At 48.2% G+C, this 23621-nt stretch overlaps 7 protein-coding genes across 7 annotated transcripts; 3 read left to right on the forward strand and 4 right to left on the reverse strand.

The window, feature by feature from the left end:
• Positions 1-129: 129 nt before the first annotated feature.
• FMAN_08109 (putative mitotic spindle assembly checkpoint protein mad2p) lies at positions 130-1101 on the reverse strand (the record flags this gene model as incomplete). Its single annotated transcript, XM_041821543.1, has 6 exons — positions 130-489; positions 539-684; positions 749-777; positions 827-865; positions 918-943; positions 1006-1101. 6 exons carry the CDS (start codon positions 1099-1101, stop codon positions 130-132), a joined length of 696 nt encoding a protein of 231 aa, XP_041687313.1.
• A 171-nt stretch (positions 1102-1272) lies between these two features.
• Positions 1273-2419, reverse strand: FMAN_08110 (uncharacterized protein; the record flags this gene model as incomplete). Its single annotated transcript, XM_041821544.1, has 2 exons — positions 1273-1759; positions 1806-2419. 2 exons carry the CDS (start codon positions 2417-2419, stop codon positions 1273-1275), a joined length of 1101 nt encoding a protein of 366 aa, XP_041687314.1.
• Positions 2420-3385: 966 nt separating this feature from the next.
• On the forward strand, positions 3386-5236 carry FMAN_08111 (putative ATP dependent RNA helicase; the record flags this gene model as incomplete). Its single annotated transcript, XM_041821546.1, has 3 exons — positions 3386-4876; positions 4923-5035; positions 5083-5236. The coding sequence occupies 3 exons, from the start codon at positions 3386-3388 to the stop codon at positions 5234-5236; spliced, it is 1758 nt and encodes a 585-aa protein (XP_041687315.1).
• A 26-nt stretch (positions 5237-5262) lies between these two features.
• Positions 5263-6903, reverse strand: FMAN_08112 (uncharacterized protein; the record flags this gene model as incomplete). The annotated part of the gene is made up of 1 exon (XM_041821547.1): positions 5263-6903. The coding sequence occupies one exon, from the start codon at positions 6901-6903 to the stop codon at positions 5263-5265; it is 1641 nt and encodes a 546-aa protein (XP_041687316.1).
• A 934-nt stretch (positions 6904-7837) lies between these two features.
• Positions 7838-9088, forward strand: FMAN_08113 (uncharacterized protein; the record flags this gene model as incomplete). Its single annotated transcript, XM_041821548.1, has 2 exons — positions 7838-8980; positions 9041-9088. The coding sequence occupies 2 exons, from the start codon at positions 7838-7840 to the stop codon at positions 9086-9088; spliced, it is 1191 nt and encodes a 396-aa protein (XP_041687317.1).
• A 2847-nt stretch (positions 9089-11935) lies between these two features.
• On the forward strand, positions 11936-13740 carry FMAN_08114 (putative RCO3-glucose transporter; the record flags this gene model as incomplete). The annotated part of the gene is made up of 4 exons (XM_041821549.1): positions 11936-12042; positions 12097-12422; positions 12497-12957; positions 13012-13740. 4 exons carry the CDS (start codon positions 11936-11938, stop codon positions 13738-13740), a joined length of 1623 nt encoding a protein of 540 aa, XP_041687318.1.
• A 2592-nt stretch (positions 13741-16332) lies between these two features.
• Positions 16333-16612, reverse strand: FMAN_08115 (uncharacterized protein; the record flags this gene model as incomplete). Its single annotated transcript, XM_041821550.1, has 2 exons — positions 16333-16505; positions 16561-16612. 2 exons carry the CDS (start codon positions 16610-16612, stop codon positions 16333-16335), a joined length of 225 nt encoding a protein of 74 aa, XP_041687319.1.
• Between the last annotated feature and the right edge of the window lie 7009 nt (positions 16613-23621).

Raw genomic sequence — 23621 nt, forward strand, 5'->3', positions numbered from 1 at the left:
TATGGACAAGCAAAGTCCCCAAGGCGCCTTGTAACGCCCCTCAAGATAAATCATTCCTGAGTTATGCCGAAATCCACCAAAAGCAACTCGTCCATCTCTTTCCCTCCATTATACTCGAGATCATCCAGCTCAGTCAGTAAATCGATAGCTGACCAAGGTATCAACACGGTGATTCGCCGTGCTGAATCCCCTCAGTTGCACCTTTTCTCCGTTCTCAATCTCCTTCGCATCCGAATCACCCCACTCAACAGGGACCTCACTATCCGCATCAGCGTAAACGAGGACGTTAAATGTGCAATCGCCGCTGAGCTGAGGTAGGAACGTAACAGATGCGGTGATCTGGCGGAAGATAGCTGCGATTTCGGCTTGGATTTCTGTTTCTGTCTTTTCGGGGGCTGTGGGCGCGGAACCAGCGGGAGCGGCGTTTTCTTGGTCTTTGGAGGAGGACTTGGAGGACTTGGACTTCTTGACGGGTTGGAAGATTTGGACCTGTTGAAGTTAGAGAGTTTGTACAGATAGGGAGAGTGGAAAGACGTACGTCGAATTGCCAGCGCTCGACGTGCTCGCCTGTGTCTTTGTCTGTGATGACGATGACGAGCTTGGAGATCTTGCCGCCGACCATCCATTTGTCGAGCTGGGACATGATCTTTTTGATGTAGGCTTTTACTTGGTCATCGGCCGAGACTGGATGGTGTTAGTCGCAAGGGTCGCAGAGGGATGGTTGGGGAGTGAAGGGTTGCGGGCTTACCCAGCATGTTGAGGCCATATTTCTTAACGCTGGATGCTGTCAGTCGGTGTTTGGAGGCATCGGTCGCAAGGAACGTACACTGTAAAGTCCTCGGCGGGATAGACACCTCGTTGGAAGCTATCATATCATTAACCAAAATCGCCAACTGATAAAGTGTAATCTCGCGTACAGAATGCTGTGAATAGAATATTGAAACTGTAAATCCCAACGGTTAGCAAACTCTCGCCCAAGTAGGAAATCAGCTTGTTCCAACGTACAAATTCAGCGACAAGACGAGCGCTGCCCTTGAGGGAGAGCTTATGGACCTTGGACTTATCCTTGTCCTTACTCTTGGAAGCTTCCTTTGACGACATTTTCGGCGCTACTGGGATATCAATTGGAATGAAGGTATCTGGGTTGAGTTTGGGAATTGATGGTTTTGTTTACTTGCGGTTGCGGGGTGGAAGGGGTCTCAAGGGGTCTGTGCGGCGGGGTTCACCGAGGTCACCGAGCTTCACCTTGATTTGGTGATAAAGTTGTATTTATTACCAACGTGATAAATGAACTCCCTGAGGCCACTGAATCTGGGCTTGATCCTCCTCTGCCGTATTTGAATATTCGTAGTTATTGTAATTGTTATAATAGTCATAGTAACCATCGTAGTCGTACTCTGCGTCTTCCTCATCATTTTGGTAAGTAGGGTCCGTGTAATAATAGCCAATGACTTGGGAAGAGTTGCTACTTGACGTGATCGATGTAGATGTAGATGTTGGTGAAGGCGAGGTGGAAGGAGATCTGCGACGCCTTCGCCCTCCCGACCTATCGTTGCCTCTGCTTGCATAAACAGCCCAAGATCGAAGAAATACTCCAATGGTGAGCATAAAGGGCAGTAATTGTGCCACTGTAGTAAATTCGTAAACGCCTTGTATGTGGTTCCACTGTATAGGAAGTTCGATCGAGAGAACCAAAAGTGTAAATACTATTAAGCCAGATGTTGCGCGGAGTATTCTGAATCGCCAGATATTTCTCGACCTGAATATGTTCAGTCCTGAAATTGAGTAGCTTGGAACGATCTCACCTCGCTCTCCTATGTCGCGAACTCGACTTGGTGATAGTGCAACAAGCGTTCAAAAAGATAAACCAGCCAATGCCGACAAGAAAACCGATGAAGAATATGGAGCCAGTCATGCTATATCCCTGACTTTCCAGGCTGACCTTGCCAAATAGAAATACCAGGCCACGGCAATCACGGTCCAGTTGAGGGAGAAAGGTCGTGAAGTACCATGTTCCAACAGACACGTTAGCTGAGAGTACTGTAAGACTCATAACATGATAGAAATGCCCATGGCTCTCCTTCGAGAGTTGGAACGGGTCAAGGTGAGCCTGACACCTCGTGAGAATACGCCAGATGCATAATGGCATCTGAAATATATAGAAACCCATGGCTAGAAGAAGCAAGAAGTATATGTCGAGTGACTCAAGGGAGTTGTAAGCGACTCCAATGACGAGAGATATAGATGCGGCTGCTGAAGAAAACAGACTGATAAACCGCAAATCTGTGAGGTTCTCCTCAGAGAGGTATTCCATGAGAAGAGAACCAAGCCATTGTGCGTAAAATGCGGCTCGAATGCCGACTCCGTAGACATCAGAACGGCCCTCGAGAGAACAAAGCGGCTCACTCCTAGTATTCATGGTGAAGTCTCATGGGTCGCTGGAAGAGAGGGAACACAGTTCATCCCCCATTGTGACTGGGGTCCGGCGTACACTTGTATACCATCTTCATTCAAACAACTATTTGGGACTCTCGAATAGTCATCTAAAGAATGAGACAGACATGCTAGTCAAGCTCTCACAACAGGCGCCCAAAGCGATCATGAAGCAGTCCAACAGAGACTATGAGGCTTTTGGCAAAGAGGAGGACAAGCGATGCTTCATGACTTTCCTAGGACTAAATACAACAAAGCGAAATCTCATATAAGCCAATGCGATCAAATGGAAATCAGAAATGACCCAATCATGACTCTGTTACATCACCCGGTAAATGAGGCATCGAGGTAACTCCATCCCCAGCTTGACAGAACCGAACGGCAACTTGCATTTTGATAGGTCTTGTGACAGCACTGTAGGTATGACACCTGTATCATTCGGGTACCGACTTGAAAGGGAGCATACACGATCGTTACGCATATGAGACTGGAAATGTTGTATGTCGTCTAAACCTGAAGGGTTGAAAAGCGAAGACACAACAGGGCACACGTGTCGCCGACTGCTTGAACTGTGGACATGGCTTTGTGTCTACAGAGCGAAGCATTGCATCGTACAAGAGTTAGTTCAACGTCACAACACGAAATGCTGTTAAGGCATAAAGTAGTGATTGTGAAGTGACTTGGAAGCACCTCATAGAATGGTTCAATCCAGGGTCCTCTAAGAAAGGAATTTGGGTACGTACCTTTTACTTTTATCCGGGGACAGCGGAATGTGGGTCTAAACTGGGAGGCGAACGGTTTTTGTCTTATCGATAAGAGATTTTTTGCGCTCGCTCTGTAAAACATCCCACCCATTTTTACGTCGCAATTTGTTCCCAGCCATTCTGCGATACCCTCGACCGCCATTCGTACAACCTTCCCTTCGGTCGAATACCACATATAATCTTTCACAATGGCTGCTACAAAGCATCTCCTCGCTGATAGCGAGGATGCCGTCGTCGACCGACCTTCCAAGAAGACCAAGGTCACCGACGACGAGAAGGCTCGTTTGAAGAAGGAGCGCAAGGATAAGAAGAAGGACAAGAAGCGCAAGACTGAAGAGCAGGAGACTCCTGCTGAAAAGACTGGCGATTCTGAGGCTGAGCGTGCCGAGCGCAAGAAGGCTAAGAAGGAAAAGAAGAAGGCGAAGAAGGCCAAGGCCGCCGAGGAGTCTGCTGAGACTACCGAAGCCACGAAGGAGGCCCCCAAGGAGAAGAAGTCTAAGAAGGAGAAGAAAGCCAAGGTCTCTTATGAATCTTCTGACGACGGATCCTCAGATGCTGCTTACGTCCAGACCGCAAGCCTCTCCAACGTTCCTCAAGCCCAGATTGACGAATTCCTTTCCAAGAACCAGATCACCATCACCGACCCCAAGACCGAGACCGTCACTCTTCGCCCTGTTTTGGAATTCCACCAACTCCCTGCCACAAACCTCCTCGAGAAGAAGCCCTCGCCATTCGCCAACTACAAGGCCCCTACACCTATCCAGTCCGCTTCATGGCCCTTCACTCTCTCTCGCCGCGATGTCATCGGTGTTGCTGAGACAGGATCCGGAAAGACCATGGCTTTCGCTCTTCCCTGCGTTGAGGCTGTTTCTGAAATCAAGTACAAGGGCACCAAAGCCGTTATTGTTTCGCCTACACGAGAACTCGCCATGCAGACCTATGAGCAGATGGCTTCCGTGGCCGCGCTGAACAAGCTCAAGTGTGTGTGTCTGTACGGTGGTGCTTCCAAGGACGATCAGCGAAACCTTCTTCGATGTGGTGCTGACATTATTGTCGCTACCCCCGGTCGTCTTAAGGACTTCATGTCTGATGGAACCGTTGATCTGAGCCAAGTTACTTTCGCCGTTCTCGACGAGGCTGATCGTATGCTTGACAAGGGTTTTGAGGAGGATATCAAGCAGATCCTGGGCGCCTGCCAACCCCGCGAGAAGCGCCAGACACTCATGTTTACAGCTACGTGGCCTCAATCTGTCCAGTCCCTCGCCTCTTCCTTCATGGTCAGCCCCGTCAAGATCGCCATTGGATCTGGCGGTAAGGAGACAGCCGATGGATCCGTTGAGCTGCAAGCCAACTCAAGAATTACACAGCGAGTTGAGGTTCTTGAGCCCAGAGAGAAGGAATTCCGCCTGTTTCAGCTTCTGAAGGAGCACCAACAGGGCAAGCAGAAGAACGACCGTATTCTGGTCTTCTGTCTGTACAAGAAGGAGGCTACACGTGTGGAGAATACCTTGGCCCGCAAGGGTATTCGTGTTGGTGGTATTCACGGTGATCTGCGACAGGAGCAGCGAACAAGGAGTCTTGAGGCTTTCAAGTCTGGAGCCACTCCTGTTCTTGTTGCCACTGATGTCGCTGCTCGTGGTCTTGATATCCCCGAGGTTAAGCTCGTTATCAACGTTACAGTATGTTCAACCCAAATCGCCACCCAGCATTTGCTAATTTTTCTAGTTCCCCTTGACCATTGAAGATTACGTCCACCGCATTGGCCGAACTGGCCGTGCCGGCAAGACTGGTGAGGCCATCACCTTCTTTACTGTTGAGGATAAGTCGCACTCCGGCTCGTAAGTACCTGATACACCCGTAAATGAATACATACTTACACTCTTAGGCTCGTCAACATTCTCCGAGGTGCCAACCAGCCCGTACCTGAAGATCTCCTCAAGTTCGGCACCACCGTTAAGAAGAAGGCTCACGACATGTACGGCGCTTTCTTCAAGGATGTCGACATGAACGCCAAGTCGACCAAGATCACATTTGATTAAGAGAATTACAACTATTATGTGGAGCACTATTGTTTTGCGGCTTTGCGACCGCGGACCGAGTTTAGACACTCAAGGATAAAATGGCGCTCGAGGACCAGGCTGCGATGATTAGATGTTGTTTTCAAAAAGTTTGCTCTTGGAATTTTGTAGACGTACATTAGAAGCAATAATGGGATAGCGGAGCCAGCGATCTTGACGAGAGATTTGATCGGTTGATCTGCGTTGTCTACGACTTTTAGTTGCTTGAGGAGGATAGCTGTAGCGATTGAGACGCCGAGTGTGCTCTCGGGAATAAGTGATTTGATCTTGAAGTCGGTTCCGTGTCTTTTGAAGAAGCGCTTGATGAATGCTCCGCTCCAGATGATGCGACACCCCATGTTGATGATGTTGGCTAGTACAAGGCCAATAGCACCGAGAGGGTAGATTCTCATGAAGAGGAAGGCTGAAGCAGCGAAAATGACAGAGAATGCACCCATCCAGACAGACTGGATATGGACTTCGGCTTCAGTAGCGACTGACGCCACGAATGATTCTGTGAGACCGTTAAGACCCATGAAGGGAATGTAGAAACAGTACGCTGCAAGCACATCACCTGCCCCTGAGCCAGCCCATTGCTTGCCTGCCACAATAGCCAGAAGAGGCGGAGCAGCAAAAGGGCCAAGACTGATGATGATTGAAGTCAAAAGGATGTATAGGCGAAGGAGAGTTTGTAGGTTTTGTTTCGCTTCTGACACTTCCTTAACTGGCTTGCCGCCCTGTTTGACAGGTGTTACAGATGACAGCAAGCGAGAGAAGTAACTTCGGCTACTCTCTTCAACAGGCTGGAAGAGAAGACGAGCAAGGAGACTTCCGTAGTTGTTTGCGAGAGCGTATGCGCCTTGGACGCTGGCGGATGCGAGAAAGGAGATGAGGAATGTGTCGCCCTGGGTGAGGAGGTGCTTGACCACGCTCTGGGCCATCATGCTCCCTGCGAGACCGATGGTTGACCGATCAAACATGGAGGCCCAGAAGCGATTGTCCTTTGAGGTGATTGTTTTGGGGAGAAGTGAGAAGCCGATTGATGAGGCAAGGCGATATCCTGAGACCAAGTAGACAAGGAGTAGTGAGACACCATACGTGATCTGTCCAAGCGCGAAAGGCAGCACCCCGATATCATTGTGCTTGGACGCCCAGACAGCAGAACCAAAAACAACTATACATCTCAAAAATGTAGCAATCGACTCAGCAGCAGCTCGGGTCCCAAACTGCAGCCTTGTCTGCATGAGAACAAAGCACGGCTCTGACAACAACTCAACCATAGCCGCAAACCCATAGAGATACAGCGACTCAACCAAATACGGCGTAGCAAGCGTGATATCATTCGCATACGCAAGATACATCCACCCCAACCCAAGACTGACAAAACTTCCCAGTCCAATGGCGAGATATCCTAGATTCACCACAGCTTGACTCTCCTCTTTGGCCTGCGATCCCGAGTCTCGGCGTTGGATAGCAACACGAAGACTTTCGCGAGCAAAGAAGAGAACTGAGAGGTAGTAAACCTCGAGTTGAGTTGACAGACCTAGTAGTGGGGCTGTGAGATACCGCAGGAGGAGCTGGTTGGCGATGAAAGTTATGAGGCGGGAGGCGAGTTGGAGAATTATGAGCAGGGAAGCGCCTCTGATCATTGAGGGCGCTGGGGGACTTTCTTTTTCAGGGGAAGAGGACATTTTGGCGGTTGGGGCAGAAATGAGCGACTGTGGGTGGAAGGAGGATGAGACGAGGTTGAAGATGAAGATATCTCGGGTTGTTTGACACGTGTTGATGGGAAATAAGGATGTCTCAGTGCTCCAGTGGTTTACAGTGGGTGCTGGGGGTGCGGGAGTGCTAATACAGGGCGGGACTCACCGGGAGTTTTTCGCCTGGGCCATGAATCCCGCCAGGTATAGGGTGGAAGAAAACAGACTAATATCAGATATGCCGATATAGAAGCATCCAACTGCCCTGAAGTTATGAAAATCTACCTCATTGCTTGTTTTTTTTTTTTTTTTTTAGGACCTGAGTTTAATTTCAGCCCTTAAATGGCGTTATGTAGTTGTTCCTGTAAAAAAGAAAAAGAAAAAAAAAGACTTAGGTCAGTATCTTAGTACAAGTTTGGTATAAGTTTAGGATATCTTACGCTTGCTCCAAAAGGCTGAACCCTTAGAAAGTAAGGAACTTCCAGTACCACCCTAAACTTGGAGGTTGAGAACAAGCCTAGCAAAGGCTGTCTCGCGTCGTGGTTCACACCTAAAGGAAGTAGTAACTGGAAACATAATTGATATTCGGCAGGCTCAGTCCATGAGGTGAGTGGAAACTCTGCAGGCCTTGGGAACAAGGAAACAACAGATCTTGATATTGGAAGAGGTATCCTAGACTCATGCCTGCCAATTTACCTAAATTGCCTAAATCTGTTCTCATGCGAGATCATGGAAGGTCCCGACATCCATAGCCTCAAGATACAGGTAAGTGCCCTCGACCAGTTGGGCCATATGTCAGTCCATCCAACAACCAAATGTCTCCATTCATCTTCATACACATCCACAACATTCGTTACACCCTGTATCCCTTACATCAGCAAATATGGCCAACAGGAATGAGAGAGACAATGGCGAGCAGCAAGGAGAGAGCAGCAAGAGTGCTGCAGCTGCATCCCAAAAAGACACACAAACAACTCTTGACACGGTCTCACATTCATTCCCTACCTCGTCGCCTCCAACGATCACGAGCGCAATGCAAAATCACAAACGAATGGTTTATCATCAACTGAAAGCAAATCTCGTCAGCACTGAAGATCAAGAAAGAATGGTCTCCGAGTTTTTTGTCAGTGCACCAAATGCCTCTGAGCAAGCCGCTGAAGCAAGAGTCTCCGCCTTCTTCGGTCAAGCTCCCGACACTAGACCACGTTACGTCTACCACGGTACTATCCGTAGTGAGGACAATGATGACAACATCCGAGCATTGATCCGCAAAGGCCTGCGATCTGAACGCATTACAGACCATGATTTGAGAGAATTCGTTACCGAGCGAATGGTGCCTCTTGGAGATGCAGGCCTAACAAGCTCCCTTGCTCATATTCGCATACAGAAGTACCTTTTCGAGTGCATGGTACCTTTCTTTTATACCATTGTTGGCCCGGATGGTTCAGACCCTGGGCCCGACGCAACACGCATCATGGCACAGAGGGACACTACCGGTTTGGTCGCCTTTGCTAAAGTTGCAGAGTCCAATCAGCCACAAAAATATCTCACAGTCCCGAAATTCATTCATGCCACTTGCGGCAAATCTCACGCCCAGAAAAAGGCTGGCCATATACCACCTGTGAGCGGCGTGCCTCCTGAGGAAAAGCCTGATGAGGGCGAGCATGACAAGTCGCCTATGAGTGGCGAGCCTTCTAAGACTGTTGATGAGGGTGATGGCTATAGATCGCCTGTAGGCAGTGAGCCCTCTGACGAGACGGCTGATGAGGACGATGGCCAAGGTTCTCATGCCTCAGAAGCCCCCCAGTTGGACGACATGAATGATCAAAATACAGACCCTACATCCTGTGGTAGCGAGAACAGGTCGGATACTAACGGCGAGCTGGACTTCGCTGCGTACGAACAGACGACCCTAGCATTGTACGAGGCAGCAGTACAACGATCCAGCCTTGTTAGGCAACGCTCTCGAAATCAGCAACAGCTTGCGGCGTTGAAGATCACCCAATGCAACGAGCTTGATCAACTTGTGACAGACCTTAAAAGCTTGGCAAAGCAGATAAGGGAGAAGATGGACCAAATGGTTTAGCACGAGCGGAAAATCGAGGATATGGAGGTCGCGATTCCAGAGGACTAGCAGACGCCACACACATACACGGGGTGACAGAGCTCTCGCTCGGGAGGAAAGCGTATATCGATCTTAAGTCTATCATTCTTGTGTATGTCAGCGGAAGAGGTCATGGGAACTTTCCTTGAGTTGTAATTATAGATTAGTCAAATAGACGATACAGAGACGAAGCGATTCAATTCACTCTATCCGTTTCGCTGGTTGCACATCTGAAAGTGACTGATAATATCTGAAGCGTCAGAGATTTCAATGGGAGGAAAGAAAACTCGCGACCTTGATCTTAAATGACAAAAAGACTTAAGTAACTTTACATAAATTTAGGATATCTTCACTAAGTTTAGAATATCTTTTACTGGGTTGATTTTGGCACCCCATATGAAGGTCTGGTGTTTTCTTGCTCCCCGAGGCCAGTGAGTTGCAATAAAGGATTTGTTTCATGTAAGCGGAGAAAGTTCCCCAGATCCTACGGTGACATGGCCACCCCCGCATACCCAACCACAGAAGGGCAGCGTTATCAGTAAAGTACGGAGTAGGCAGAGCCAATCTAGAAATGTTGGAGACGATATGGGGTGCCCATGGAGAAGGATGCAGTCATACAACCTGGGGGTTGTAGTCAAACAATAGCGGGAGGTGTTAAGCATTCAACGGTCCGATAAAAGAGACTAGACTAACGTTAGCAAGGTCGCAGTGATAAACGGATATTGATTGTATTCGTCCAACGGTGATGAGGTATCCCCCTCCCCCGCGGGATTGTCATGAACCCACGGACGTTGGGGATGGAGAGACATATAGTGATCGACTCCATAATACCGCCGATTCGAAAAAGAATGAAAGGATTGCACGAGTCGAGTTATCCCTGTTCGCAGCTCGAGGTCTCCATATCGTGATGCCGGTATCCGTGAGAAACGGTGCAGATCTCGGTGCTTCTGCTAACAAGACTTGGCGCTAGGTGGCATTACCGGTCCGACAAGCTAGTGACCAGGGTTGTGTTATTGGGGTGGAGGATTGAGTTTTGGAAATGGGCATGATCATCAACTGACAGGCTGGTCTCGCCCCAATATGCGGGGTTTTGGGTGCTAAGCGATGCTGATGCTGATGGCCCCATAGAGCCAAGGTCTGGGGGAATCGAGGGATGTGGGAGTCGAGTGCTTTGTTAGTCGAAACGGGACTGTTGAGTTGGTGTTGAAGAATCAGCCGCTGATCAGTCGAGTCGTTGAAAGATACGCTTTTGACACTTGGACTGATTCTCAATATATCGTGATTCTTTAATTGAGATTCTCAAGACCTGTATCATACTTGAGATCGTGTTCAGTGTAACCAAGGACTATCAATTGCATATTGCGAGGCTGCAAATCTATGATAGTACTCGGTAACAACAAACAACTCTCTGCATGCATATTGTTGAATCACCAGTATAAAGTTAAGGTTAGGGCCTGAACAAGGGTTTCCCATCCTCTTCTCCAACCACAGAAACAGCCACTGCAAGCTACAGCTCTGCCGCCTCACCACACACACACACACACACATCTTCAGCCTTGTAGCGCCAAGCGCCTCATTCTAAACGAGGCGCGACGCCATTCCGCAATCACAATAACGCATGAGACATGTTTCCACATTCAATGCAGATTTTTATGATATGACAGTGTCGTTGTGGTAACTCGTAAACGTGAGCTGAGCTGAACTGAGCTAGAGTTTGGGGTTATTATTAGAGTAAGGTAGTCAGTAGATGCGAAAAAAAAAGTGTTGGGCCTGAATGCCCTCATGAAAAGAAAAGGATCTCTTCCACAATAGGGCCGAAGTGATTGATGGTCTTTGCGCGCGCTACTCGTGAAGCCGCCGGCTCCGAAAGCGTCACCAGCGAAATTGGGCGTCAGCTGCTTTAACACCGTTCTCACAGATTGCTGCAAACACCATCAGCGAAGTAACACCTTTACTATTGAAAATTACTCTCTCTTTTAGCTGGATATCTCTAGTTCCTAGTCGTGGCAAAAGGGTATCATCAACTAAGCTCGTTCACCAAGTTAAATAAACTTACCAAAAATGGTAATAGGCTCTTCGGCATCTGCGTCGCCGAGCCGGCCTGGCCCGGCTCTTGGCTCGGGGGAAAAAGGTATCCACTCTTTAACTTACAACCCCAGGCCATGGGATATTAGAGTGCATGTACTCCAAATAAACCTGGATGTGGAGATGAGTCCGTTAAGCACGAGGGCGCCGAGGAAAAAAGACCTGGGGAAGATGGAGTTTGTTTGGGGAAGCTTGTTTGCTCTGACGGGTTCTGCAGCGCAGGACGACGAGATAGTGTTACATAGTTGTAATACACTATATTTTCTGACATAGCTATATCATCATATAGAATAGATAAAAACGCCACCATCTACCCGTCGTTTTAGTACAAGCCGCTCTCCACGGCGAAGGCGTTATGTGCCCTCGCCAGTGACGACACTCGTTGAGGGGGAGGGAAGTATTACAATAAACCACCACCACACCAAATCTTTGCTGAACCAATGAAGCGCATGACCTCCTCACCCCCAGCTTAGTCGTTTTTAAACTACACCATCGTAAGTTGATGGTGCGGCTGCTCCGCACTCCACTAGCTCGGACAGGCCGTGGGATATCTAGCTTAGCTCTTTAGCTTCTGGGGGAGGGGGGAGAGGTCATGTTACGCAAGAGGGTTTCTTGGTATGCAGGCTCTAGGTATAACAACGCAGAAATTTATGATGCTCGTTTGGGGTTTAAAAGAGACAATCTCCCGCCTTGGTTTTTGGGCTTTGTTCTTCATCTCATACACACACATCGCACTTGTTTATACACTATTAGTTCTTATTGCGCACTCTTACTTGAGTGTCGATCTTCATTATGAACGCAATTCGAAGGGCATCCCTCAGCAAGCCCGATGAGGCTGGCAAGGCATGGCCTGCTATCGCCATCGGCTTGTTTGTCGCTTTTGGTGGTGTTCTCTATGGGTAAGTCATACTGCTCCTCACCTAGAGTCTTCATCATGAGGCTAACAATCGCAGTTATGACACAGGTACCATCTCTGGTATCTTGGCCATGCCCTACTGGCAGCGACTCTTCAGCACCGGCTACACAGACGCCAAGGGCAACCCCAACATCACAACTGGCCAAGAGTCCAGCATCGTCTCCATCCTCTCAGCCGGCACATTCTTCGGCGCCCTCTCCTCCCCCTTTATGAGTGACTACATCGGTCGTCGTCCCGGTCTCATGATCGCCACTTGGGTCTTCAATCTCGGCGTCGCTCTCCAAACTGCTGCTACTTCTATCCCCATGTTCCTGGCTGGTCGATTCTTCGCCGGTTTTGGTGTCGGTCAAATTTCCGCTATTAGTAAGTTCAAGCTCTCACCACCACATGACGTCTTCAGAGTTTCGGTCTAGTTAACTAACACGCTTTTTTGTAAGTCCCCCTGTACCAGTCTGAGACAGCACCAAAGTGGATTCGAGGTGCCATCGTCGGTGCATACCAATGGGCCATTACAATCGGTCTCCTCCTCGCTGCAATCGTAAACAACGCGACAGGCAAGCGCAATGACACAGGGTCATACCGTATCCCCATCGCCGTTCAGTTCGCCTACTCTCTCGTCCTCTTCGGTGGCATGCTCATCCTCCCCGAAACACCTCGATTCCTCATCAAGAAAGACCGTCACGATGATGCTTCTAAAGCTCTCTCCAAGATCCGCCGCCTAAGCCCTGACCACCCTGCTATTCAGGCTGAGCTCAGCGAGATCAAGGCGAACCACGACCATGAGATGAGCCTCGGAACATCTTCGTACCTTGACTGCTTCAAGCCTCCTATTCTCAAGCGCCAGTTCACCGGTTGTGCTCTCCAGGCTCTTCAGCAGCTCACTGGTATCAACTTCATCGTAAGTTCCTGTTTCACTATCTCGTGGTTATGAGACATAACTAACATGCTCTAGTTCTACTATGGTACCAAGTACTTCGAGAACTCCGGTATTTCCAGCGGTTTCATTATTTCCATGATTACATCAGCCATCAACGTCGCTTCCACTATCCCTGGAATGTACGCCATTGACAAGTGGGGTCGTCGTCCTCTTCTCCTCTGGGGTGCCGTCGGCATGTGTGTGTCTCAGTTCATCGTTGCCATGTCCGGTACCTTCTCCACCGGCCAAGACAGCAATGGAGTCATCTTCGTCAAGAGCTTGGCTGGCCAGAAGGCTGCTGTCTCTTTCGTCTGTATCTACATCTTCTTCTTCGCCTCAACCTGGGGTCCCCTTGCCTGGGTCGTCACTGGCGAGATCTTCCCTCTCCAGACCCGTGCCAAGTCCCTCAGTATGACCACTGCCACCAACTGGCTCTTCAACTGGGCCATCGCCTACTCCACCCCCTACCTCGTCGACTACGGTTCCGGCAAGGCCAACCTCCAGTCCAAGATCTTCTTCATCTGGTTCGGCTGCTGTTTCCTGTGCATCGCCTTCGTCTACTTCTTCATCTACGAGACCAAGGGTCTGACCCTCGAGGAGGTTGACCAGCTCTACGACGAGGTCAGCGTTGCCCGAAAGTCCCTTGGCTGGAAGCCCCATGACACCTGGCAGCACCGCAACAGCATTGCTGGAGCTGGTGGCAAGATGTTCAACGAGGGCCACGAGCAGGGCGAGGTTTCTCACACCGAGAAGAATGATGTCTAAAGAATAGAATCTTGTAAGAATATCAATTGATGAGGAACATGTTGGTTGAGTTACCGAACTTGGAAGTTCTGCTGTCGGTAGACTATGATTATGAGATGAGAAAAATAACTAGCTGATATCCTTGAATTTATTACTTTCTTCATTTGATCTCTATTAATAAGTGACATGAAGTGAGATACAAAAATGTGTCGCCCAGATCGATATCAGTACCTTTAACACTCACATTTGTTCTTACGAAGAAAACCTTATATTTTCTAAGTATGTATTAAGGTTGAAGCACAAACTTTGAGACGAACCAAGCACGGTATGTCCCCGTCGAACATTGCATACCGTTATTTCACAGGACAAGCAGTCCATTAGTTACAACATGGCGCCCTCAAGCGAGGCCTTTCAGCCTCACGTGCAGCAATGAGCTAAGGAGATGTGAGGTGGCAAGGGCAGGCAAGAAAACACAGGACCCTTTATTCAAGCGAAAAGAAGAAAGCTTGTATAAACGTGGTAAGTCTCATTAGCAATTTTAGGTTGGCTTATTGTAGTACTCTGATTCAATTTCAGAAGGTGTCAAGCTTCTGAGGGGTGGATGAACATATGGACCAACGCCTTCATCATGGAATACTCACGTTAAAAAGCTTCTGGAGACTGAAGCTTATGACAAGAATTTCTATGGATGCTTCGGGCTTTGTGAAGTTCAGATATCAAGATGCTTAGGGCTACTGACTCAAAACCTATGACCAAATGATCTATTCTAAGAATTCTTTATGCCTATGTCAAATCTTGCACTTGATATAAAGTTATCAATGAGCCATATATCTAAGTGTCATTAACTAAACCTAGCTGATTTCTACTCTGGGCCGCTTGGCAATATCTGCAATAACAGTGAATCCAACCCATTGCATCTGAACAGATTCATCTCCAACGAAGACTAACATGTCTCTCGTCTAATATAGTAAGCGTCGAGGTAAAAGCAATAAAGCCCGGTTTGCATCCAGCCCCTAGCTTCTTAGCCTTCTTCTAGAGCGCGGTAGTTTTACGGATTCTCTTATCCCCATCGCTCTCTTCCGCGTTGTCACCTCTTTTTAGCAGCATCAGATGGATCCTCCTGCGACTTCAATAATCTCTCCAGAGAATCTATTAAATACTAGTGTATTACAACAACCCATAGTATCCACTTTGTGGTGAGGATCAAGATGATTCCAAGAGAATAAGCCCAAGGGGATATAAAATGAAGAAGAAGGTCCGAGAAGAGGTAGATCAAAGAAGATAAAGGATCAAGGAGGCCTATCACTACTCATGCACCCTTAAATTCAACTGCTTCATATGTTAGAGCAACGAAGTAGATGGACTGTATTCGGACTTACCCAAGGGACTCTTGTCAATCTTGCGACGGAGACCCAGTCTCTTGGCGAGCATGCTATGCATCTGGTGGCAGATTTCATCCACCATGCCGCAAAATTCCTCCTGTTCTTTAGCCTGCAATAATATCGCGTTTTCCCAAGGAATTTGTTGTTTCTTCCTCTCTATATAGGCAAGTAATGCGAATTGCAGAATTCAGTGAATCATCGAATCTTTAAACGCACATTGCGCCCGCTAGTATATAGGGAAATTTGTTTATTAATGCCTGGAGGGAAAGGAGGCGGGAGTACCAAGTATTGGTGATGGCACCAGAGTCGGGTTCTAGGTGAGCATCATGGTAGTGGGCATCGTAGTCAGGGGTGATGATTCAAGAGACCCGCAAGGGCCAATGTTGGGCACAAACTCTGGTTGCGGCCATGGATCGAAGATATGTCTAGCCTTCTTATCTTTTATGCAAGTCCCTGGCACCAAGCCATTAAGGAACTTGTTGACTGATATTAGGGATTTTCTCGTATCCCAAGAATCCTGAGGCGCGCTTATCATCATGAGTAGTTGGTCGAACGTCTACCAATCTTAATTATATAGGCCAAAAGTCGCTTCCTGTCTGCTTCCGGCTGGTATTCTGATGGTTTAAGCAGGCTGGACGTGGATCAGCCTTTGAAGTCAAATTATGAGCTCGTTGGACCAGTTGCTTCTCGGAAGTTGTTCGCTCAGATCCTTCGAAACGGGTAAGCCATGACTTACTGTTGCCAGCGTCATGAACTGCGAAGCCTCAGGGAAGAAGTCTCTTCCAATAAGGGTAAGACGAGATCTGAGCATCGGATGAATGTATGCGGAGGAAGTCTGCCTGGGTCATTTTCTCGCCCAACGCATTCCCAATATCGAAAAGAGGAGTAACGAAGAAAATACTCATAAGGGCTTACTTGAGAACTAGGGAGCGTTTGAGTTGTATGGAGACGCTTTTGTTTGCTTTTGAATGTGGTGAAATGTGAAATGAAAATCTTTGGTGGTATGTGAGCAAAGGAAGTGATGAAGGTTGCAAACAGACGCGACGTAAGGCAGCGAACTTATCTGCCCGGTCATATATTCTTGTTCCGCAATCAGCAGTCTGTATCCTGCGATGTTTTCTATATTACTTCTGCCTTCCTATACGAAGGTCGGTAGATCTGTGATGAATATTGGAGGATGAGAGACATGTCCCTTGTCTCGGGAATATTAGAAAAGATTGGAACCTATCGATTATGCGTTCTCAAAGATCAATGACAGGTTCTTCGCTTTGGGGAGACGAGAGAAGACCGGCAGGTCCTTCTCCAACGGCATACTGTAGTAGGTTGAAGGGATAGGAGCATTGGATGGCCCAGCCTCATCTGATCCGTGGCCGGAACCATCGCTCTGGTCATCTTCATCGGGAGCTAAATACGTTGGCATGCCATTTCAAGATCTCAACTAAGCAGGAATGGGGCATACGCAGGAGCTTGGCTTCGTGGGAGCCAAATAGCGCGTGAGACACCGGCCACATTCTCTACAAGGAGAGCATGTCGGTTGAGAGACCTGATGGTGGCTTCGGGGGGCGGGGATAGAACAGTGAGTTCTTTGTTTTCCGACTCTTTGCTGAGGTGGCCACAGAGATCAGATTCTTTCAGACTAGAACCAATCGTGGTATAATTTGAAATGATTCCAAACGAACACACGGCAAAATCCATGCGGTGTCGATTAGTCCCGCGATCACAGAGAACCCGGACTTCATGCTGTTGTCTGACAATTGCCTACTACAAAAAGCGGTGTCCCTTCCATCTCAACTAATCCTTTAAGGACTTGCCAATAAGGTGTTTTCGTCAGCCTATTCCTGGCTCGCTGCCTCCTCAGCTGCTTTGCGAGCTGCCACTCTGGCTTTGCGGGCCGCTTCTCGAGCCTCCCAATCCGCCAACCAGGATGTTTCGTTTATATAATGTACGTATAGATAATCACAAGACTTCGAGGCCGGATATTATAGATTGTATGCGGCTTTCTTCACCTCTGTCCCGTAAAATTCAAGGACGACAAACTGCGGACCAGCTCTAAGAGGGAGAGATAAATCACTCCTGAACCAGGCTTCTCATTCATGGTATGGCGCGTCCGCGCAAGTTTACGAGCCCATGAGTGCCGTTGCAGCTAGGAGATTGAAATATGGGGAGAAGAATCAGGGGGAAATTCAGCATTGCGCTTCTTTTCGCTTTTATATGTAGCCTAGGTGGTAACAGGCAGCTCGACGCCTGATACAATAGGCAACGAATCTATCCTCTGTATCCGTCTAAGTGCAGAGGCGAACAGGGAAATGCTTGCAATGCTTTGTGTAAACTCCACTACCGTGTCTTTACGCCGAAAACTCTCTTGACTCACGAGGCAGCAAAGATGTTTCGGTGACGCATCGCTGGGCGAGAGCGTATTGCATACCAGCTGTACGGAGTATATCCTAAAATGAGGGCTCCAATATAGCAAATGACCCATCTACTTTGGTGAGACTTGTCATCGTCAGTTGGTCTTTGATGCTAAGAGGAAACCGGGGGTTATGGTTCTGATATATAATAGAAGTGTGATATTCCGGAGAGTCTCTCGAGAACATATATGTAAATCGAGTAGTATTCTGGAATGAACCTCATCGGCCGATTCTCAAGAGCTGGAGATTCGCGCGATTCATTCCTCCGCAAGAGCCAGGTTTTTCTTCAGTTCGTCGTTTTCGATCGTGAGCTCGCTGTTTTTGTCACAGAGGTGGTCATTCGGATCGTTTGCATACTGATTCTCGGCCTCGGTCTGCTCGAAATGGCTCTACTTTAGCCTTATTCAACCCTGAAGTCCGAAAGCCACATTTAAAGATGGATGGTGTAGAGACAATTCTACCTTTTGTTCTGTGTAGAAGACATGCGTGAAGAGAGATGTTGTTGGGGAGGGGGATCGTTGTGTCTTTTCTGAATGCGACTGTAAACGCCTAGCGGCTGTGATGTCGTCCAGGCTGTGACATTCTAGAATTTTTTCGCCCTGCAAGATTGGGAGAAACCTTTCAGGTTCTATAATTATAACAAAGAAACGGCCAAGACCGGTAACCCTCTCGGTGCTGTTTCATTCGTCTTTCCTCTCCGATTCGCTATGCCATCGTGCTGGCTTTTCAGAGTAAGTTAAAGTGAGCAATTGCTTTAACATGTGCTATATCATACGCAGGCTGTCAGCGCGAGACTCAGGGCGCAGTGCCAACTTGGAAATAACCGTAAATACACTTACTGGTATGGCAGGCACAAATCCCATCCTGGTGGGCCATTGGAGATGATCAGATAAAGTCCAAAATATGAATTGATGCTGTTCATAGTCATCCTCGGCAGTATTACTATGTGAATGCCATCGTAACAGGCAGTAAGAATACCGACAGACACGATGAGATCCAGAATTTTTCGGGGGGAGAACAACTCAAGCGGTGAAGCGAAAAGTCTTTTTAATAGTTTTGTCGACATCGTGGTAGGCAAGGGGTGCCTTCAAGGTGGCACAGGCTGTGAAGTTGTTTACCTGAAGTCGATTGATCATGGAAACTCTGGGCATATGCTTTGGCGAGTGTCTCAAACTTGCTGAGAGCGATGGTCCTTAATCCCGGAATCCCATACTTTTCCCCAATCTGCACGAGTTGAGTTGACTGTAATTTTGTACTGGCATTAGAATCCATCAGAAGTTGGAAATTCCGTTGGTCTTTCGTCTGGCCCTTAGTCCCATATCTCGTCTGGCTTCTGAGTCATGAGCTGGTCTTCAGGGTGTTCGTGTGTGAGACGGTGTCGACGCCCGTGGGCTGACTCGTGGCCTGAAGACGAACGATTAATTCCTATATTACTTCAAGAATCAGTGTCGAGAAATTTCCTCATAATGTCTAGACTTACCAGTTGAATGGCTGACACAGATACGTCTTAATGATCTCATACACCAGGATCTGTCGAAGTTCGTCTTGTATCCAATCTTACAAGCCACTCTCGGCCGACAGCTGGGGTGCCCACTTCATGATAGCCAGTCGCTCCATATTGTCATGGTATGAATCCATAACCTTCAAGAATATCCACTCGACTTGATACATTTGACCAATTTGAATAAGTCGACCGCAGTATTGTATGTTTACTTTTATGTTCAAATGCCAGCAGGCGAAGATACCCTTATGGCATCGGGGATGCATATTAATGCTAGCGTTCAGAAAGTGCATATTGGCGACAAAAACATTGACATCCGAAGTGGGCGAGTTCTACGTGTTGAGAAGGTTATCCTTTTCGGCTTGTTTTGTTGAGGCGCGAATAGTGATAACGTCGAGGTCAGCAACACTGAGGATGTCCATGACCTGCCTGTCAGATTCACCGGCGTCGCGTGTTGTGGTGCTCTCAGGAGTAAGATGCCCCTGGTGATAGCTGCGGCCAGGATGGCCATGTGACGCTGGTCTGGTGTTGACATTCACCCACCCATAGCATCCAAAGGGCCAGTATGATGTCTCTTTTCTGTTTTCGATGCTCTTTTGAACGCTGCGGGATACAGGTTATTCCGCGACTGTCACTTGGTTCTCTGGCTGCTGCACTGGAGGATTTCGTCGAGGCCCGACTCGGCGTCTCCCTCCCTCACTGTCTCCAGTGTTGCCAGGCATTTTCCCCATGCCTTGTGGGTGAACGGTTCCCTAGTGCTAAGAACCCCAATGATATGTGGGCGATCTTCCAAGTTTAGAGGGCGTTCAGTGAGCTTCGATCACATGGGATATATACTATTGAGTTTCTCTGACTATCGGGCAATCATAACGTGTCGTTGTTCGAGATCCATCTCAGAGGGATCGGAACTGTGTATACTATAACTGTGGCTAGGCGAAGCCATGGCTAGCGAATACCAGGTTGGATGGAGAGGACGAGAGTGGCGCCAGTCGAGGCGACTGATGAGCTCAGAGTCTTCAAGTCCCATAACATCATGGATCCCTACCTTGAGGAGAGTGATGCTCATCGTCAAGCGTCGCCACGCGAGACCGTGGCGGTATCTCCATTCCTTGGGTATCGAAACCACAAGATCAGGGCCATCACCTTCAGCGACATTCGTTCAGAGGCTCGGCCGTGATGTCTCCTGTTAGAAGACCCCGAGCTATTCTTATGTATAGGCCTCGCGGAGCAAAGAAACTCAGGGGCTCTATTCCAAAATATGAAAATATAGGTCAATTTATGATAAACTGAGACTGTTTTGAGATTGGTCATTTTTGATACTCAGTGACAAATATCTCAAGCTCGTTTGCCTCCCTTTGGAAGGTACGTGAGATGCTTTTGTGAGAAATAAACTTTGATCAGGATCGTTGAAGTCGTGCATGATGCGGGCTCGGTCAGTCTGTCTGTAGTAGGCATTGATAGTTGCGACCTTATACTGGGCGATGATGAGGGCGCTGACGACTTGGCTGTAAGTGATGTTAGTGGGCTTAGGCTCTAGGATAACGGGATGTGAATTAGGCGCAATTGTATAGGTTAAAAGTCCGGCCGTATTTAGATCCGGTTACTAAAGGGGGGGGACTTACTTCTGGACCCAGGGGGCATCGACGAATAACAGCACCTTCTTCGTCTGCCTAATGATATAATCGAAAGCCAGCTGGAGGATTCGGGATAATAGTGGGCTTTCGCCATAGAGCCAGCGGAGGAAAGCCGTTTAGGTCTGTGGCATCTCTATGTGGGGATCCTGCCTGGTGGTATGGTATATATTCGGGTTTGGGCCATTTACGCAGTCCTTGAGCAGGAGCTGGATGTGCTCCACCCCAATGTCTACGATTTTCTTGTTTTCAGACTTTATCTTATTGATCTCCTTGTCTTCAGACATCAGCAAAGGTCCTTGAGCCATAGGAGTCTTTTGTTCGGCACGAAGTAGGATGTATATACACCATAGCGTATGGCAGATGAAGAAAGGATAGTTGAAATACTCATGCATTAACTTGAGATGATATCCCATAATAAAGAAGTCATCAGGAAGAGAAATGCTGGTTAATGCTATCGTGTGCTGCCGTATGGCTTGTGGTCTTGTATATAGGCATATTGATGCGTAGACCTGGGATGTTGATTGTCCGCTGTTCGTAGGGGAAACCGAAGCTCATTGTGAACAAGATCGAGGCTTTCGGGTCTATATATAAATTCATGTTCTTGCCAAACACCTCAACTCCAGCTAGAAGAGCTTCACGTACTCAACACGACCCAGATCGTCATCGCTGTCGCTTTCGTCGTCGTCAGAGGAAGACAATGCGCAGGGGTTGCCGAACTCTCCGACGCAGTAGCCAATGTCATCATCATAGGTTAGGTCGTACACGCGAACATGCTTATAGCGTAGCCACCGAGTGGGATAAGGTTGACGGTGTAGACTGAATAGCGGGGTGTTCCGTCGGCATTTTGGAGTCCTTTTAGGAAGAGGAGATGGATGTTGAACTCGATATCTTCCATTCCTTGGCTGGTTTATAAAGCTCTGGTACAGACAGACACATATATCGTGTCTGCTGGGAATCGGCCAATGCTTCGTGGTTTGTTCCCACGACTTATGCCCTGGGTAGAATACCGGGAAAATGATCTCTAAGCGTAAGGGAAACTTCTTATCTGGTCTAATCCTGGGTAATGTCTGTCGAAATGTTTGGCAAAGCGGAATGCATTGCTCATCACGAGGCAAGACTCCCTTATAGACATCTCATCAGAGTGGCATAGTTGCCCTCAGGTATACCACGCCGAGTCTGAGATTGCTCATCATCTCAGAGGAAGAATTGCGTCTCGTGCCTGTGTTTGGAAACATAAGTTGGCTATGGTGACTTGGTCATCCCAATTGAGGGAGTTTGGGGCTGTATATATATTGCTTTCTGGCAGCTGGCAGCTGAGGGTGATCTCTCCGTTTTCCGGTCGTCTCTGTGTGTGACGAGGAGTCGGACCTGAAAGATATTGTTTTAGTAAAAGTCTTGTTTTAATAGGGCTTGAATTGTGAACTTACTAGGTATAGGCGGAGCTACTCAGTGTTTTCAGGTCGCCACTAGACTTGTGCCTAGCTTGAAGAATACTAACGAGATACGTATTAACTTGATACTACTATCTTCAGCGTCCTAGTTACGCAAGTTGTTTATATAGGTAGTTCATAATACCCACAGCCGTATCAGCTGCGTCACTAATAACACCGGGCAAGCATACTTCCCCTTCTGGTGTGGAACTTCCTATATTGTAGTTGCCCTTGCGATGCAGCCAGTTGCCAGCATGAAACGGTCGAACAGTTTCTGATTCACCATTGATAACTGTTCCGTGGTATCGCGAATTTCCTGGTAGCTCTTCTCGGGGTACGATCTCGCTGATGAGATCTTCCATTCCCTTTCTGCCAGGTTGAGTAAGTCTAGCACCAGATAGATTATGCAAAGTCCTCGGGTTAAAGGGTCGATGGGCATTATCCACTTGAGAAAGGCTATCAGAGTTCGCGACTGGTTATTCATAAATGGACTGGGGGTGGTGAACTTCTCGAAAGCTAGGTCCCGGACTATGTCCTAATTGTAGAGGGCTGAGGCAACGGCAAACGGGCTGATCTTGGGACACGCTACAGAAGCTGTCGATATAATTGAATCCACCAAAGCACCGCTGGTAAAGATTCTGCCAATGAAGACAAAGCCCACACCCTCGCGGGTGATTGTGAAGAGAGCATAGATGTTGCCTTTGACTACGAGGAGTGCACTATGGCTGCTTGCTGTTATGCAATCCGGGCAGACTTTCAGCTGTTGGTACGTCTTGAGGCTTTTCCCAACTTCAACATCGACTGTGCCGCGGCTCAGTCTGGTGCCAGGCATGTATATCGCAGTAGCTACTAGCCTTAGCATCTATAGCTCTAGGTTCGCAGTCGAAGGGGCTCTTTGAGCTATATGTGCTCAATTTGGCCGTAGTAGTTCGTCCCTGTATACTCCAGAAGGGACAGATTGATTCATCGACGATGTGTCTTTCCACGATTCGATCGTGTGCAGACCTCTCGAAGTGCCGGGTTGCCTCCACATTGAACAGATCCCTTACCGATTGGCCTTGCTCCCTTGGCTTCTCCGACAGGTGATCCTCGAGTAAGATCAGCGGTCCAGGAGTAACATAGTATCACATGAGATCTACTTTAGGATCTGGTTGAGCGCAGATTCCATGCGGGGTGAATATTCTCTTCCATTCTCCCCCGAAGATGTTGTAGGATCCTCGTCCTTCCATTCCTCCCTGACAATGAATAAGATGGAATTGGTTTATAGGCTCTGCAAATTCCTAGATGCCAGGTTGTTTGTTGTGACCGATTGTCAAGGAGACCCTTTATGTCTTGGTGCGCTGGGCGTTTGATTGTGTCTATCCAGATGCGTTGGCTAGTTTGGGTTATGTCGGGGGCTATCCCATCTGGTGTAGAATATAGGTGGCTTGCGTAATTAGCGCCGCGCTGTGACACAAGCAGCGCTAAGTCGCTGTCCTTATGTTCTACCTCCTTGATAGTGATTAAAGCCGGTAGCGGGCTGGTTGTCGGAAACTCTAGGGTGCCGT

This window comes from Fusarium mangiferae (genome assembly GCF_900044065.1).
Source record: "Fusarium mangiferae strain MRC7560 genome assembly, contig: FMAN_scaffold012, whole genome shotgun sequence".
NCBI lineage: Eukaryota > Fungi > Ascomycota > Sordariomycetes > Hypocreales > Nectriaceae > Fusarium > Fusarium mangiferae.